The sequence below is a fragment of the Lemur catta genome, chromosome 25 (genome assembly GCF_020740605.2).
Source record: "Lemur catta isolate mLemCat1 chromosome 25, mLemCat1.pri, whole genome shotgun sequence".
Taxonomy (NCBI): domain Eukaryota; kingdom Metazoa; phylum Chordata; class Mammalia; order Primates; family Lemuridae; genus Lemur; species Lemur catta.
The window spans coordinates 3593858-3610775 of record NC_059152.1 but is presented as its reverse complement, the minus strand read 5'-3'; the positions used below and the strand labels follow the sequence as shown (position 1 = coordinate 3610775).

Sequence of the window (16918 nt, the reverse complement as noted above, 5' to 3'; positions counted from 1 at the left end):
GGCAGAGAAGCAAGGATACTGGTGAATCTGGGGAACTCCTAGAAGGTTGGGCTGTGCCATGCTTTTTGGAAAACAATGCACAGAATCTCTTACGCCCCTACACAATAAAAATAATCGCCTTCCCTACAGATGCTGGAGAACCTGTTAATATAATCTGACAGGCTCGTTTGGAAAGGTAGTTAGATGCTTTCACATCCATATACATCCCACAATGTAGCTTTGCAGAACCTCTGAGCTGGAGCAATCCTTGGAAAAAAGTCTACCTCCACCTGGGCCATTGTTTCTAAATGCTTCTATGGATGGGAAGGATGTAAGGATCCCAGCGCTGACCCTAGCAGGAATACACGCATCAGACTGACTTCTTTCGTGGTATCAGTGATTTTGAGCCGACTCCGTCTGCCCATCCATTCATCCATCCGTGCTTGTACAGTGCTCCTTGTGGACAAGGCAGTTTTGGGAAGACAGTTGGGGGAAAGAGCTGGGAAAATCCTTAGAGACATGGCTCTTGACTTTGTGGAGTTTTCAGTCTTCTGAGGAAGATGCAAATAATTACAGCCAATTGTTAAGAAGCAGTATGGTGAGTCACACGTTTGGCCCATTCTTCATCTTGACCAGTGTCCACGCTGGCAGATGGCTGGCTGATGTGAGAGACATGGCAGTTGGAGTCTATCGCCTTGGTGACCAGCACAGAAAACTTATTTCCAGTGCATTAAGGAAAGCGATACTGTCTACACCCGATTTAGATTGTGAGCCAGCTGTGTTGGTTTGCTTAACACAGCATCTTGTTGATGCATATGCATTGATTTTGCATGATGCTCAGTACGCCAGAACTCTGCCTACAGTGTCTTGGTGAGGTTGACGATCAGTTGCCCTGTCCCTGGTCAGTCTGGCAGGAGGACACACAGTCAGAGGAGCCATTACCAAGTAAGTAATTGCCTCCAGCACACGAAGGCTGCAGACACATGGCTGACATGAGAATCTAGTTTCAGCTGGTACTTTTCAGGGCAAGGCAACTGCACTGATGGGAGATTTTCCTGACATCTTATTTAAGGCTGTAAAAGACCCCAGTGTATCAGCTGAAATTGGGATTGTCCTCTTTCCAGCCCGCCCTTAGCTATAAATGAGACCTTCCTAGCCAGTAGCCCAACCAAAACTCAGACTCGGGATGTCCAGGACCTAAAACCGACATCAGAGTCAGGATCGTAGACTCAAGTTGCAATATTGACAAGCTCTAGTGTGAGTCTGCAGAGGTGACTCAAAATGCAACAGGGCTGAGACCAAAGGCATCTCTCTGACTTGCTCTTAGGATTCCCATGTTAAGAAGCTAATGAGAAAGAATCTCTGAAAAGAAACATTGAGAATATAGCTTTTATAATGTTTTATTATAACAATTACAGAGCAAGCATTTACTGTGTGTTTACTATGAGTCAGGAACTATTCTAAGACGTGTGTGTATATATGTGTGTGTATCAGCTTATTTAAATCTCATAATTTAACTCTGAAATACTAAAGTACTGTTATATATAATACTAAATAAATGTTTGTTGAAGCATATATTGAGTCACAAGTCTCAATTTACATAATTCTTTTCTCCATGCACATTTTATTTTCTTTTTTATTTTTAAAATTTTAAATATTAATATTGGGGGGGGGTATGAATGTTTTTGTTACACAGATACCTCGCATAATGCTTAAACCAGGGCTGTTACTGCTCCCATCACCAGAATAGTGTTCATTGTACCTGACAGGTAAGATTTTACCACTCACCCCCTCCTCCTCTCCTCCTTTCTTGGTTTCCAACATCCTTTGGATCTCTTTGTGCCCACGTATGCCCGTCATTTAGCTCCCGATTATTAGAGAATACATGAGGTGTTTGCTTTTCCATTCCTGAGATACTTCACTTAGGATAATGGTCTCCAGTTATATCCAAGTTGTTGAAAAAGATATTACTTCATTCCTTTCTGCAGCTGAGTGGTATTCCATGGTGTGTGTGTGTGTGTGTGTGTGTGTGTGTGTGTGTATCTCAGATTTGTTTATCCACTCATGAATTGATGGGCACTTAGGTTGATTCCACATCTTTGCAATTGTCAACTGTGCTGCAATAAACATTTGAGTGCAGGTGTTTTTTTGATAATATGACTTAGTACCCTTTGGGTAGATACCCAATAGTGGGATTGCTGGATCAAATGGTAGGTCTACATTTATTTCATTGATTTAATATGGAAACAATATTTATTCCATATTACTTGCTACACGGGTGGTACTAATTTGCAGTCCTACCCACAGTGTATAAGTGTTCCTTTCTTTCTGCATCCATGCGGACATCTGTTGTTTTTTGGCTTTTTAATAATGGCCATTCTGATAGGGGTAAAGTGTTACCTTATTGTGATCTTAATTTGCATTTCCCTGATGATTAGTGATACTGAGCATTTTTTCATATGTTTGTTGCCCATTTGTCTATCTTCTTTTGAAAAACTTCTGTTGATGTCTTTTGCCCACTTTTTAATGGGGTTGTTTTTTTCTTGCTGATTTGAGTTCTTTGTAGATTCTGGATATTAGCCCTTCATAGGATGTGTAGTTTGCAAATGTTTTCGCCCATTCTGTAGGTTGTCTGTCTGCTGATGATTGCTTTGCTGTGCGGAAGCTTTTTAATTAAGTCCAATTTATTTATTTTTGTTATTGCTGTATTTACCTTTGGGGTCTTAGTCATAAACTCATCACCTAGGCCAATGTCCAGAAGACTTTTTCCTGTTTTGTTCTAGAATTTTTATGGTTTCATGCCTTACGTTGAAGTCTTTTGTCCATCTTGAATTAATTTTTGTAAATGGCAAGAGATAGGGGTGTTATTTCATTCTTCTGCATATGGCTATCCAGTTTCCCTAGCACCATTTACTGAAAAGGACTTGGTTTCCCCAGTGTATGTTGTTGTCTGCTTTGTCGAAGATCAGTTGGTTGTAGGTAAGTGGTTTTATTTCTGGGTTCTCTGTTCCATTGGTCTATGTCTGTTTTTATACCAGTACCATGCTGTTTCGGTTACTGTAGCATTGTGCTATAATTTGAAGTCGGTTAATGTGATGCCTCCAGGTTTTTTCTTTTTGCTCAAGATTGCTTTGGCTATTCAGGCTCTCTTTTGGTTCCACGTGAAGCATAGGATTATTTTTTCTAGATCTGTGAAATACGCTTGTATTTTGATGGCAATTGCGTTGAATCCATAAATCACTTCGTAGATCCAGCCGGAAGGCATCCTGACTTAGAGAATAAGTTTTCTTCTTTCCACACAATGTGTTCCTAGAAGATCTATCAGAACATAAATATGATCTTCCTCATAGTAATATCAGACTTGGTGATTTTACTCATAGCCAAGGATTCAGTGTCAAAAAATTATAGTTACAATTAACAATGTGTTAGTGAAGTTGAGATAGTATTTTAAACCTGTATGGCTACTTAAAATAATGTGATTATTCTCCGGATTCTGCAAAAAAAATGAGAATTACTTAACTTAGGATTCCAATAACTGAGAGCATCCACAGCATTAGAAATTATATTGTAAATTTTGCCTGCCTACAAATATGTCCATTAAGTAAACATTAGTTAAGTACGCAATTTAGCATGGCCCCAGTTTCTTGACAGAGTTAACTAGGGAAGTTTTCACTAAATCTTCATGGAGATTGCTTCTCCCCTTTATTATTTAATAAAAACAAAGGCTGCCTTCTTTCTTTATCTCAGAGCTTTGACATGCCTGTGACAAGTGCAGTTGATGATGGCACGGTGTGCATTTGCCATGGTTTTCAGTGGTCAGCGTGGACTCGATCCCAGGCAACCTGACAATAGCGCAGATAGAGGAGGAAGGGATGTGAGTTTCTACCTCTCTGCCTCTAGTGGAGCTGCTGAGGTGCCAGCAGTCTAAACAACTGCTCAGCCTCTGGGGCCATCCAGCCTTGCAGCAGACTGAGGGGCAGGGACTCTGACCCGCTTCTGTGTCTGGTGCATATTTTGACAATGCAGAGATCCCATGCAAATTGTTTTCTCTTGGAGATAACTTACTTAATGATTTCTTCAGATTTCCACTACAGTAAATAATTTGTTAAATAAAAATATTGGTATTAAAGGGGGAAAAAAGAAATTACTTCCTTTAGCAGACGAGACTGTTATATTCAAATTTAATTAACCAAGAAGCCCCCAAACCACAGAGCGTGTCACCCAGCGTTGACAATTAATTAGCTTTGCTCTGAAAGAGCTACAGGTGCTGAGCAACGAGTTACGGATTAAAGGCTTTGCTTGCTCCGCAAACGCTGCCCATTTCGAGCTATCACACCCCGGTAGCGGTTTGCTGCTTCAGGCAACAAATGATATCTGAAGTGTGTAATTTCATGTCAGTTTTTAATTTCCCGTGATTGAAATATGGAAGAAATGATAATAAATCCCCCCCTTTTGTTTTTCAAAATAAAGACGTTAAAAGTGAACAACTGCTTTTCAGTTTCTTATGCTTTTCAGGATAATTTTCTAGCAAAACAGCTAAAAGAATGAAGATAAATATTAAGGAAAACTCCCAAGGAATTAGTGATCACCCTTGGCTTTTAAATAGGCTATCTGTTTACAGTAAATCATGCAGCTTCTGCCTTTTAATGTTACATTAGCATATGTATAAATGATTTAGCTAGAAACTACTGGAGTTAGCATGTAAAAGGCAGCATGATGTAATGAAAAGAACATTAGATTCGTTAGATTCTTGAAATCAGATTATCTGGAATACACTTATTCCTTGAAGGAATCTTAATTTTAGTTGGATAGTCCTTGTACTTAGAAGATACGCAGATGTATTTTATGGACAATTGTTTCTCTGCAGCAAAACTGGTCACTGCCATTCCACAGGGCTTTGATTAGCCTATGATTGTTTTGTCTATATCTATAGGCAACTGAATGTAGACGCATGGTTGCATCAATTCCATTCAGTAAGATCAGACAGTTCTCTATCATTCATATTTATGAAAGATAGCAATAATGTCAGTTAAAATCATTTACATCTGGCTTTAGGATTTTTTTTTTAACTTAAATTTACATTTACTTGGGTCCAGTGTATATGTGTTTACAGTTCTTCCAATTTATGTATTAAGCCCAACTTGGAAAGGTATGACTCAGAACAGATGAGCTTTCCCAATTGCCCTGGTACTAAGCAAGCTTTGTGTCAGGCAGATCAGCCCAAGAACATACAGATCTGCAGACAGGGAGCATCTGGTCAGGATTGATGTCCGGAAGGTCAGTTGGCACAGGGAAAACTGCCTGTGCACGTAAGTGCAGATGAGAAAGTAAGTCGGGGAGATGAACCCAGGTGGGAGCTGAGCCTTGCTAGTGGAAGTCTAGCAGGCAAGCAGAAGCCAAACTGCGGGAGATCAGGAAGCTAAAATCAGGATGCTAGGGCATCTGGGAAGACCAGGACACAGGGTTTGGCACAGGCAAACCAACAGGAACAAAAGCGGGCAGAACCTAGGGGACAGGAGTGGCTAGGTTATCAGTAACCTGTGTGCAGAGCCCCTGGCACAAGGTCAGACAGCAGGCAAAGCTCTGTCATACAGGGGTGGACGGGATGAGTGATACTGCCCCCCTGTCCTTTCTGAGGTAGGGACTTCTCACTTGCAATTGTCCAGGGCATCTGTATTCTACATGCTTTAAGCAGAATGCCCTGCAGGCACACCTTAGGCTTCTGTGTTCCTAATGCTTTTTCTCCTCCCTGATAAAGTTCTTAGGAGTGTGCACTGGCGGGTTGGAGCCCACCCTTCCAGAAGGGTGCAAAGGAACTGTAGCTTTGTAAGTCTGACTGGAGATAAATACTGATGAATGGATAATACGGTAGCTATAAGCCATGGAATCACAGCTAACATGTATGTCACATGGCATCAAAGGCAGTTTATAAATTGGTAACATGTTACTACTGTAGACTTTTCTATTTCACATGCATTATGAATAAGTTTTGGTTTATTCCATCTTCCAATGTCCTTGAAAAACTAGAGTGTTCTTTCTTAAGAATATGAAAGATTGCTGAGGCTTGAAGCAAGTTACCACCTTCCTGAGATCACTTAGTCTTAGAAACAGAACTCTGCTTTTAATGAGCGTTTTCCTCTAGGTCTTGACCTGGAACTTGTTGTCTCGCAGTATGTGGGACTGACTTACTGGACATACAAAAACAGAAAAGTGTAATGAGAAGGTTGACATGTCCTTAGGCTGCCCATGGAGTGTGGCACCAACTTGTCAAGTTCTAGGGGAAATTAGGTTCATTAAAGCCCAAGTTCCCAACCTCCTCTTGGGTCCTGAAAGCCAGCTCTTGCAGATGGCATCTTGGCCATTAGCAAAGCAGCTCCATCAGAGTCCCTGTCATACGACATGTTAAAGGAAGCCGCGAAGATGAGCTGCAACGTCTGCTCTCCCGCTGCCCTGCAGCCAGAGGTGAGCAGATTGGGGGACGGCGGGGTACTGAGCAGCTGCTGTATGATGAGCCGAGAGGGGTTAACCCCTGGCAAGACGAGGAGAAGCGTCATTCCTAAAATGCTTCAAATCCCAATATATGTCACCGCAGCTTAGCTGAGCCCAGGGACATCACAGCATCAGACAGACCAACAGGATTATACGCACCTATCGGAAACAGAGGATGCTTCTGACCTTCTGCAGCAAAAGCCCTCAGCAAGACATAGATTCTGCCACTGACAGAGTATTCATTTGGCATTTGTAAAATCCACATCTCTACGCCAGGAAACAACAAACTCATGCTTTGTACTTCTGTTGAGGCTTCCATGCCAACAGCTAATTTTTTTTATTAAACACCTTCTGCTTTACTTTGGCAAATGAAAGCGTCTGTTTTCACACAAGGAGCTTGACTCAGCAAACACTTCCATAGGTACCTGGCTTTAAGCAAGGGAGAAGGTTTTACTCTGAATGGCTTTTCCAAAACATTGGTCTATGAATGGGCTCCTTTTTCTCCCATGGTTTTTGCCTTTAGTCATATTTTCATTCACTCATCGTATTCTTACTCTGACCGTGAAAAAATGCAGACGCCAATGGATTAGCAACATCCACCAGCAAGTATGGCTGTCACATACTGCTTCTTGTACCTTTTTGCACCTCCAGGCATGAGTGTGAATGGTGTAGTGCCCAGATAACACGGTTCAGGAAAGCTTTGAGCCCCTTTCTGATAGGAAAGCGTGGTAGCTGCATTGTGGGCTCACCTGCTGTGGGTCCGCAGGCTTCTCCCACTTCCTCTTGATCTCTGCCGCTGGGAGCCAGGGTAATGTTATCAATAACATTTGGTGGTGTGGAGTCTTCTCATCTGTGCAATTTAGGAGTCAACTCTTTACTTATGGAACAGTGACTGGGTGACTCAAAGAGGACTTTGGTAATATGTATAGCATACCGATTGCATAGCTCTTTGGGTATGATTGTCAATAAATACTGATGGATTGAGTTTCCCAGAGCACTGAGATTCATTCTGAGAAGCCTCCAGCATCCTTTTTGTGTATGTAGAGGGAGAAGCATGAGGCTGTGGAAGATAGTACCTAACGACGTTGTGTTGGGGTGGCGATAGTTGTTACTGTACTGTCACTATTACCGTGCAAGGACCCGCTCCAGGTTGTAGGAATGGAGAAGCCATTTTCCTATGATTTGCCTTTATATCCTAATTCTGCCCGTGACCTAACTCACTCAGCTGAGACGTTTCCCCCCTGTAATACAGAGGTATGTTGCTAAGCAACTAGATCAGTAATTGGTAAGTGCTTATATATGATTTGATTTGAGTTACATACAAAAATATGTAACTGGCTTTTTTCTCATTATTAGACAAATGATTATCATTTGGTTTTATTTTGTCCAAATAATATAAAATAACTGCTTTCATTTATCAAAGTGCATAATAACAAGATGTGGTGGAAAGACCGTGAATCTAGAAGACAGAAAACGTGAATCCAAGTCCTAGATAGAAGAATCACTAGTTTGGTGACCATGGGTAAAATCATTTTTTTTAAACCTACAGTTTGTGGTACAGATACCTTCTCTGCTTGCCTCACAGGGCCAGGTTAAGGATGGATGTAATGATGCATAGAAAGTGTTTTAGAAAAAATAAAAGATTTCAAAGTCTAAGCATTATGTAGAACTCCAGGCTGCTTAATCCTGGAACTTCGGGGCTGTTGGTGTAAATCCAAAGGCTGGATTGATTATGAAGTACAGAGTGTGTAGACACTATCCCCTCGGCAAGGCACAAAGCTATAGGGCAGGTCTGGGGGCTATGGAAGAAAGTAAACAACGTGGTATTGACCCTGAATGAGTTAGACACGCACTGGAGGCAGACAGAAGCGATAGACTACACAGCAAAGCAGCATCTCAGTAAGTGGTAAGACGTAAGGCATATACCCTCTCCGGACCAACTGCTGTAAGACTTCAGACAAAACGATGATGACCCATGAGAGCTAACGTTGTTGATGAGGGCCACTTGTACAGTCCGAGAAGCATGGGTAAATTTTTAGAAGGCTGAAGGGACATTCACAGCGATGATCACTATGGGTTAACTATGCATTAACTTGCAAAAATCAGTCAATCCATTTCCAAATGATAGCAGTATCTGGGTGTAGTGTTTTAACACGATGTTGTTGGAGGTTAACGGTCAGCCATGTTTTGCCTCCTAGCAGTAAACATTTTATTTGAAGTCATGTCATGAATTATCTTCCTGCACTAATGAAATGGATCATTTACATAAAAATCAGAAAATAAAAAACCCTGGACCCATATGCTTTTCCATCTCTGGAGACATGGAAATGACCTCCCTGACAGCCAATTAGAAAATAGAAAGGAGGAGGAGGGTGCTCTTATTCCCTATTTGGAGAAGTTCCAGAGTGACTAGCGTGCTTCATGCTGTGCCAGAACGCATCTAAATAGGTGTTGTTTAAAAAGGAATCGTTACTGCTGTTTGTTGTGTGTGGATGGGCATCTCAACCGCCTCCGGAGGCTCTGCCCCAGAACGCGGGATCTCGTCACATATACTCGCTGTTTATAATCTGTTTTATTATCTTCTCCCCCTGTGTCATTGACCCCATGGACTTCCTAGGGGCTGCTGTGATCTGTCATGTCATTGCTCATTATCAGATAGTCTTAATCCTCAGAGCATTGAAATATTTCTGTAATGGCTCGTGTGCTGTGGAGCCCAAGGCAGCACCAGGCATTTTCACATTAAATTGCGGCTCGGATCATCCTTTTCATGCTGACGGCGGAGATTGTGCACCTGCCGTCCCCCTCGTGAGTCCGGATCCTCTCTGTGCAGCAGGTGCAGCCGCTCTGAAGTTCTCGCAGTTTTTCAGTGGATAATCTCACCCATCAGTCGCCTGGGCCGAATTTAGTAGAGCTTGCATGACCTGTTAATTTTTATAAATCTTTTACCCACCTCTCTGATCATCCTACACCTGAACACCCCTCAGACAAGATGAAATATTCTTAAGATACAGTTAGCAACACATGGTATGCACAATTTTTAAAAGGATAGAGGTCCTTATTTAAAAATAACTACATTGCTTGATTTTTCTTACCTGTTCCCTAAGAAAAGTTCTATTCTTCACGAAGCTAGTAATTTTTAAAAGATTGTTAGGTCAACATTTTAGGAATCTTTAGATGCTAAGGATAGTAGACCCCAATTGAATTCTCATGAGATGCACTTACTTTTTTTTATTGTTTTTAGAGATAGTCTCACTCTGTCACCCAGGGTGGAGTACAGTGGCACCATCATGGCTCACTGTAACCTCAAACTCCCACGCTCAAATGATCCTCCTGCCGCAGCCTACCAAGTTAGCTGGCATTACAGGCACGCACCACCACTCCCAGCTAATTTTTTTATTTTTTGTAGAGACGGGGTCTCACTGTGTTGCCCAGGCTGGTCTCAAATTCCAGGGCTCAAGTGATCCATCCTCCTCAGCCTCCCAAAGTGCTCAGATTACAGGCATGAGCCACTGCACCCAACTGAGATACATTTAGAGTGAGTTTTCCATTTGAATATCCTACAATTTCAAAAATCCAGGGTGGTAGTTTGGCAAATAGTCCTATCACATAAATGTAAAGAAAAGTCCACAAATCCTCATAAATTTCCCCCTCTAATCTATATAACTAAAGACCTAAGATTTCCCCACTTTAAACCAATTAAATTCACCAGATAAGTATTGACCTAGTTTTCTTAGAGCTGGGTAGGTCTGGCCAATGAGAACAAGTAAGCATCCCATGTGAAGGTCATTGCAATTCTAAACTGATTTCTGAATTGAGATATTGCCACACTGATGTGTTAGGAGAGTTGTCTTCTGTGTGAGATTAGGTGAGGATATGGAGAGAAAGGGCTAGAACTCGGAGGGATTGAGCTCACTGGGTTTAAATTCTTGGCAAGCATAGTCTATTGCTCTTCTCTTCACAGCCTGAGAAAGCTTAGCATGGCACCACTTTCTTTATAGGTGTTCAGTACATATGAATTTCATCCTGCTAGAGAGACCATCTTTTTCCTTGAAATAAGGCACAGAGAATTTAAATGAAGCTAATGGATATTTAAAGATGTAGGCTGGGATGAATAGCTTTAGGAAATATACGATACTACCCTGGGTAAGAACAAGACAAGTAAATATTGCTTATAATAGCTTCTTAGGTTAATTATTTTTGCTATTTGAAATCTTACAGAACAACCCACTCATCTGTTTTCTTTCCTATGAAAAAAAGAACTTGTAAGGCATTAGTCACATAAAATCCACTTCTAGCCAAAATGTCTTTACCTTTTCAGTTCTTTCACGACTGCCTCTCCTTTAAATCCCTGAATTAATACAATTATACATGAATGATTTCTGAATCTTAACCTTCTCCTATCTGTGTGTCATTGAAGTGCCGTATGAAAAGAGCTGAAGCTGCTGACCTGCAAGAAACTGGAATATAGAAAATAGAGATCAAACAGCTGGTTATAATGATGTCAAAATTAAAATAAAATGCTATTATGGAATCTGTGGCTATAAAAATGTGATTTATATTAACTTCAATAGTCTGAAATTCTCCTGATATATTTTATATGCAAATTTTAAGAAGAAAATAATTTTAAGTGTATTCTCGAAAGAATTCCCTCTATTATTACCGGGGTTTCTTGCATCAAAGCCAGCAAAGGCTTTCCTAAATGGAATAGCGATTCCAGGATTCATCGCAGAAAACTCTGCATTGGAAGAGATTTTAGAAATCATCTGGTTTTCCCATTACATGCATTCTTGTCTCTGATATTCCCTATAAGTGGTTTTCTACCCATTACTTGGACAATTTCAGTGACAAAAAAAGTCACTGTTTTATGAAGTTGACCTATCACTAATGGGTTACTCCAATTTTTAGGAAAATGTCCCCTAAGCTTATAAAGCTAAATATGCCTTTATGTTTCATCTACTGTTTAGCTACCTGTGCTATATAAATGTAACCCTTATTCACATATGATATGGTACAAGAGACCTATATTCACTCCCAACTCTACTAATTATTATTTATATTCCTTCGAAATACCACATATTAGAGTACTAAACCCTTTACATGCACTGTCTTATTTAATTTTCATAAAAAGTCTACGAAAGTAGGTACTATTTTTGCTTTATCTTATGCAGAAACTGAGACTTGATAATAATGTCTATAATAGGGATGGTGATGATGATGATGATGATGGCATTATTGTGTGTCAACTCCATGCCAGGCATATGCGAAGCCCTTAATATACATTATCAGAATTTAAGTAACTTGCCTAAAATTATCTACTTAGTATCTCAGGTTCAAACTCAGGTCAGATACTGAAAGTCCTCTGGGTTTAACGTTTTTATGCCTCATTTCTTTGTCCGTTAAATACGGGTAATATTATCTTCCTTATAAAGTCTTCTGAGATTCAAAAAATGGCTTATGAAAGTATCTGGCATCCTTGCTTGAAAGATACTTCCTTCAACTTACCATTTATTAATTTCTTTAAAGATAATTTTTGAAAAGTCTCTTTTCCTTCCTCTTTCTCCAGGTTTCTATTCTCCAGGCTAAATATCCCCAATTCCTTGAGTCTTCATTCATTCAGCAAATACTTACGAGATTACCTCCCTGTTGAAACTTTTACATTCTAGAGGGAAAACAGATGATAGAAAATAGAAATGATATCTTTTAACACAGTGGATGACTTACTTAGCTAATTAAGTGTCATGTTTGTGGACAACTAGGATAAGGGAAATTAAGAGTCTGGGAGTGGGTGGTGGTTTGTTTACTATGGCTGTGTGACAGATTATCCTCAAACTGGGGCTGGGTGTGGTGGCTTACACCTGTAATCCTAGCGCTTTAGGAGACAGGAGGATCACTTGAGGCTGGGAGTTCCAGATCAGCCTGGGCAACATAGCAAGACCCTGTCTGTACAAATTTTTTTTTTTTAATTTAACCAGTTGTGGTGGGGTGTGCCTGTAGTCCCAGCTACTCGGGAGGCTGAGGCAGGAGGATCGCTTGGGCCCAGGAGTTTGAGGTTACAGTGAGCTATGATCACGCCACTGTACTACAGCCTGGGTGACAGAGTGAGACCTCACATCTTTTAAAAAATTGAATTATAGCCATAAGGATATTATGTAATACAGATGTTATTTAAATTGTGATCCTGGAAGAAAATACCAAAGGCTTGAGGGCGGAAGTGAAGAAGACAAGGACTGAACCCCGAGGCCCCCCCACACCCCACCATTGAGAGACTGGGCAGCAACAGAGAAGGAACCAACAAAGGAGACTGGAAAGAACGACCAGAGTGTCCCTGAAGCCTAGAGGAGACAGTGTGTCGAGGAGGAAGGATACGCTCAGTGCTCTGATCAGTCAAGGTCGGGGCTGAGAACTGTTGCATTTAGCAACCATGGCGGTCATCGGCGACCTAGACAACAGCAGTTTCAGAGGATCCAGAGGGACAGAGGCCTGACAGCAATGAGTTTATAGAGAGCGGAAGGAGAGGGGTTGGGGAAAGTGAGTATAGGCAACACTTCCCACGAGTTTTGCTGCCAAGATGAGCGAGGAAATAGAATAGTAGCTGACCGGAGGAGAAGACTCAAGGATTTGTTTTAATTTTTAAGATGGGAGAAATAACATGTCGTATGCTGTTGGGAATGATCTAGGAGAGAGGGAAGATGCGATATTGCAGAGGAGGGAAAGCTTGGAGTGCTGTCCTGGGGTGTGCTTGAATTTCAGAGACTGTTGCTTTCCCCCTCTGCAGGGGATGTGTGGGGTGAGCATAGGAGCATGGGTGGCGGACATAAGAAAAAGGAAAAAGCCATCGGGCCACTGTCCCTTCTAAGCTGCCTCTAGTGTCACTCCCTTCCCCTTTCTCTCTCGCCATTTGGCCTGGGAACCCCAGCTGGTGAGGGACTGGGAAGCTCAGCTGCTGCCGGGTCCTTTTCCCACTGTGCAAAAGAATCCAGAATGTGCATGGATAAAGCCACCTGTCAGTTATTAGAAGATCATCATCTTCTCCCTTCTTGTCGCTCTCGGAGAGGCAGGCAGTGCGGTTGGAAAGCAGTGAGGGATTGCAGAGGTGTTAGCAGGTGTCAGAGGAAGGTGATGCGACACCTCCTGTCGCTGACTGACACACACCCCGGGACGAGTTGCTGCTCATTTAGGGAGAGAATCTCGAAGAGGAATGAAAACTGCCAAGAGAAGCGCTAGACGAGTCATTGAACAATTCCATTTCGCCCTTAGTGTTAGAAGGAAAGCCTCAAGAAGAGTGGCAATGAAGTCATGAAAAAAATGTATTCTTAGCTTTTCCTTTTCGCTGATTGGAAAAGGAAGGCATTGTAAAAGTCTCCTTCCCGTGCCCTTCATTTCCCATCAGCGTATGACAGAGTGACTGTAAGCTCCCCTAAGTTTGGCACATGGTATTGGGACTTGGAGGATCTTTCCATCAAAACCTGTTACCCCCACGTATCCCAGCCCTCTGTATTTCACTCTTGTGAAATAGATTCAGTTTTACGGCTGAGAAAAATTAAGCTTCAAAATGGTAACGCCATTTGCTATATTTGTGCAGCGGCAATTTTGGAGCTCAGGGGATTTGTCAAAAGCATGACACTTCCTGATACAAAATTAAAAGCAGCTATTCCAGAGACTGGGCTCGGGGGAGGGAGGGAGGTGCCAACAATGTTGATTTCATCTTACTGACCTGCCTCTCCCGTGACCTGTTACCTAATTGGTAAGCACATTGGGTGGATGATGAGGTTTTGATCTGTAGAATACAGTCATGGTAGTGCTTTTGTTTTAAGCAGCAGCTCAAACGTTTAATAACATTTGATGAGGAAATCGGAATTCTTAGCACAAGAGTGTAGTGTGAAAACATGAAGAATTAGTCCAGAAATGAGTATGTTATAGTTTGTAAAATACCTGTGCCTCACTCCGCCCCTTGCCCTCTTCTCTATAGTAAGATTATCGTGTTTTAGGTGTTGCAGGGTACTCGAGTGATAGGTGTCGTGTGAACAGCCAATGTCGCTAATGAAGCCAAACACCTCTGTGCCCCCCTGTCCCTGTCTGTGTCCATTTGTTGCCATGATCCCCTCACCTTGCACTTGACCATGAATTGCAATTTGCGTTTAAAAGTCTGCCCTGCACGGTAGCCTCTTATCCAGACGCGCAGCCCACCGTCTCAGCACTCTGCACCCAGGCTGGAGTTTGTATTCTGATTCCGTGTTATGTTTCTAAAACCAGTTTGATTTATGTTTTCCCTGTCACATCGGGGCTTGTATTTTTCTCCTTCGGCCACATACACAGCATGCCTTGATTGGTCACCACACGCTTCTTCATGAAGCTGGCTTGGATAGGTTAGAGTTTTTAAGTTAGCTCACAAGGTGTCTCACACTCGAGTTCATACCGGAGGAGTTACGGCATGATTAACTTTGTAGGTGCCGTTTATCCCCAAAGATGACCGGCTTTATTCGTGCTGAAGCCGAATGTCGGTGGATCACAAACACTCCTTTGTGAATCATGATCGCAGAACCATGCAATTTCGGTGGCTTTTTCCTGCTGTCTAAATCCTGGTTCACTCTGTTGCAGGAAGGGGCTGCTGCAGAGGGGGATGAGGACAGACGGAACCATCGGGCTTCAATAAGAACTAGGGAGTTGTTAAAAAGAAAGAAAATAAAGTAACCCTAGCGGATCTGACTGTGCAACAGTTTTTCCATTATTCTCTCTTTTCTACGTTATCCCCTCCAGAGCCGCCCAGAAGTTAAACCTGTCTTCTAAAAAGAAGAAGCATCGACCTTCGACCTCCTCGGTGGCCGAGCCGCCCCTCTTCGCCACCAGCTTCAGCGGGATCCTGCAGACGTCGCCGCCCCCGGCCCCGCCCTGCCTGCTGAGGGCCGTCAACAAGGTGAAGGACTCGCCCGGCCTGGGCAAGGTAGGCGCCGCCCGTCCCTGCCACTTGCTCAGAGAGTGGGGTTCCGGGTCAGGCTTGGGAAAGAAGAAAATGGGGGCTCCGATGTGTCAAAATAAGAAGGTGTTGGGCAGGGCGGGTGGTTCTCAGCTGAAGCCTCTCCCAGGCCCAGAGGTAAAGCCAGACCCAAGGGTGCAGGGCCGCGGCCTGGGCTTGGTCTCCGGGGGCTGCTCCGGCATCACCAGCCGTGGAAGTAGGTGGAGAAAACGATGTGGCCGGGACTCCCGTCCAGAGGACTCAAGTCCCCGTCCCTAACCCCCTCCCAGGAATTCTGAGACAAGGGTATCGGGGCCCCATGCCAGGGACCAAAAGAGCAGAAAGCATGTTCCCAGCCAGCAGGACCACCCAGCACTTACACAGAAATGGTCCGGAGGACAAAGGGCACTGGTCCAATCTTGATTTCATGATGTACCATGTGTGGAGACCAGGGTAAGGGGCCTTACAGGGAAGAGTATGCTTGTTAGTAAAGATTGCAAATCATACTTTTTTTTTTAATTAAAGGAATTGTCCCCCTCATTCATTCGCCATCCAAAATGCAATCAAAGCCCTGGCTTTGTCCATGGAAATGCATCGTGAATGAGGGCATCAGCCCGGGGTCCCAGCACGTGATGGAAGGGGTGGCTTCTATCTGCCCAGTGGCCACATGGCAGCTGAGTCCACCCTGTTGTCGTGCCAGGCCTCAGAGGGACAGTAGTGGGGAGGAAGTGACAATGGGAGGGCGTGTGTCCTCTGGAAGATAGTTTTAATACAGTGCCCACATGCTTGTTATATTAAAACGCGTACTGTGACTGAAACAAGAGATTACACCTCTTCCTGCGCAGTGTCCGACTCTCACACGCCAGCAGGTTCTTCCTGTGCCACGTCACAGAGGTGCCAGACTGCGGACCTCAGCTGGGGCCCGTCTTCCTGGACTCCTGCCTCTTGCACCCCCGCCGACATCTCGCTGTAGTTAGGAGCTGTCATTCTTTCACCCATGTGGAAAAACTGCCATCAATGTATCTCTGCTGCATAATTTATATTTTAATATCTCAAAGAAATACAGTGGAGTTTAATATAGAACGTAAATAATTAGCGCCATATATAAATTGGTGTGTTTGAAGCAGACAAGCTTGATTGAATCGCCAAGAGCCAACTCGCTTATTTAAACCTGAGCTGGGACCTCCTGGGGTGGGGGTGGGGGGGGGGCAAGGAAGCTCTTACGCTTGAGGTAGCCTGAAGGTGACAGCCTTGTCACCCAGCCAGCCACCGCCTCTCAGGCCTCAACCAGCCAAGACCTCCCTTTGGGCGAGAAGTCAAGATGTTAAAGCTGTTTTATTTTCTGCTATCACTTGAGCTGCCGCTGGAGATACATGACTGTGTAAAATTTGGGGTAGAGATGAGAGTGTCAAGGGACCACAGTGGTAGGCAGATAACACTGGGAACCAGTTGCCTTCATCCAGTGGAGAAGGACACCCTTCCCTTTGCAGAGTCAGG

The 16918-nt window shown here is 43.1% G+C and overlaps 1 protein-coding gene across 1 annotated transcript in view; it reads left to right on the top strand.

The window, feature by feature from the left end:
• LOC123627417 (kinesin-like protein KIF26B) overlaps window positions 1–16139 on the top strand; it is a 150368-nt gene extending 134229 nt beyond the window's left edge. The window contains exons 3-4 of the mRNA XM_045536954.1: window positions 15226–15409; window positions 16122–16139. Of these exons, the coding sequence (XP_045392910.1) occupies window positions 15226–15409; window positions 16122–16139 (202 nt within the window). The remainder of the gene's footprint in view (window positions 1–15225; window positions 15410–16121) is intronic.
• The last annotated feature ends 779 nt before the right edge of the window (window positions 16140–16918 follow it).